This window comes from Salvia miltiorrhiza, chromosome 8 (assembly GCF_028751815.1).
Source record: "Salvia miltiorrhiza cultivar Shanhuang (shh) chromosome 8, IMPLAD_Smil_shh, whole genome shotgun sequence".
Lineage (NCBI taxonomy): Eukaryota > Viridiplantae > Streptophyta > Magnoliopsida > Lamiales > Lamiaceae > Salvia > Salvia miltiorrhiza.
The window spans coordinates 47,625,573-47,626,703 of record NC_080394.1 but is presented as its reverse complement, the minus strand read 5'-3'; the positions used below and the strand labels follow the sequence as shown (position 1 = coordinate 47,626,703).

Below are 1,131 nucleotides of genomic sequence, written 5' to 3'. Positions count from 1 at the left end.
CAGTATCATAGTTAACTTCAAAAGGTTGTTCTGTTTGTTTTGAAAAATAGCCTATAGGTGTATTCCCCCTCCCCCCTACACCTATTCTAGACCTTCTGGGACCTAACAATTGGTATCAGAGCAGGTTATTTGCAAGAACAATTTGCTTTGACCCGGTTCTACTGAACTATATCATTTTTAAAAAGAAGATCTTTAATCATTTTCTTTTTCAAAGTTCTACTTGCGTTCTTTATCTGTTATATCTCTTTTCCTTGTACAATGGAAACTAACTACAGCAGAGCCTTATCACTGCCGACATTCAGTATTAAAAAATACGACATATGGAAATTTTGACTGGAAAGCTTTCTCACTGCTCAACACTGCCGAATGTGGAAAGTCATCACCAAAGGACCAATCGTCATCACAGAAGTGGTTAAGAAGATACCACTGGACACCACAAAAGACCCATATGATGAAGTCCAGATTAAACCAAATGTCGACGTCATCACAGAAGAAAGAAAGCAAGATGAGCAGGATAATCTTGCCAAGAGTATCATCTCCGGAATAGTCCCAGACAAACATGTCACAAAGATCATCAAATGCAAGACCGCAAATGAGATATGGGATACTCTTGAAAGAATGTGCATCGGATCAGAGGAAATAAAAGAGAATAAGCTATCTATAGCTTGTCAAAAGTTTGACACATTCCTGATGCTCAAAAATGAATCAGTCGAGGAGATGGAGTAGAGATTCAACTAAATCCTGAACGAGGTTCAATCCATCTCAAAAGACAAGTATACTCAACGAGAAATAAACCTAAAGATCCTAAGAGCACTTCCACGAGGCAACTGGCAAATTTATGCAGTTGGTCATTAGAACAAACTTGGATTCAACATGCTTCCAACCAACAAGCTTTTCTCAGATCTCGTAGCAAATGAATTTGATATTCAGAGAAATCGAGAAACTAAAAAGGCCAGAAAATCAGATGAAGATGCTCCATAGACATCAAAAGAAGCTGCACTGAAAGCTTTAGCGAATCAAAGTAAGAAGCAGTCCAAGGAAACAACTAAACTGAAGCCAGAAGACTTCTTCAGCCAATATGCTTTGTTGACTGAAAGATTCAACAAGATGGAATCTAAGTTTCGGAATTAC

At 38.1% G+C, this 1,131-nt stretch overlaps 1 protein-coding gene across 1 annotated transcript; it reads left to right on the top strand.

The window, feature by feature from the left end:
- Positions 1–366: 366 nt before the first annotated feature.
- Positions 367–726, top strand: LOC130998569 (uncharacterized). The gene has a single exon (XM_057923986.1). It carries the CDS (start codon positions 367–369, stop codon positions 724–726), a length of 360 nt encoding a protein of 119 aa, XP_057779969.1.
- Positions 727–1,131: the final 405 nt, after the last annotated feature.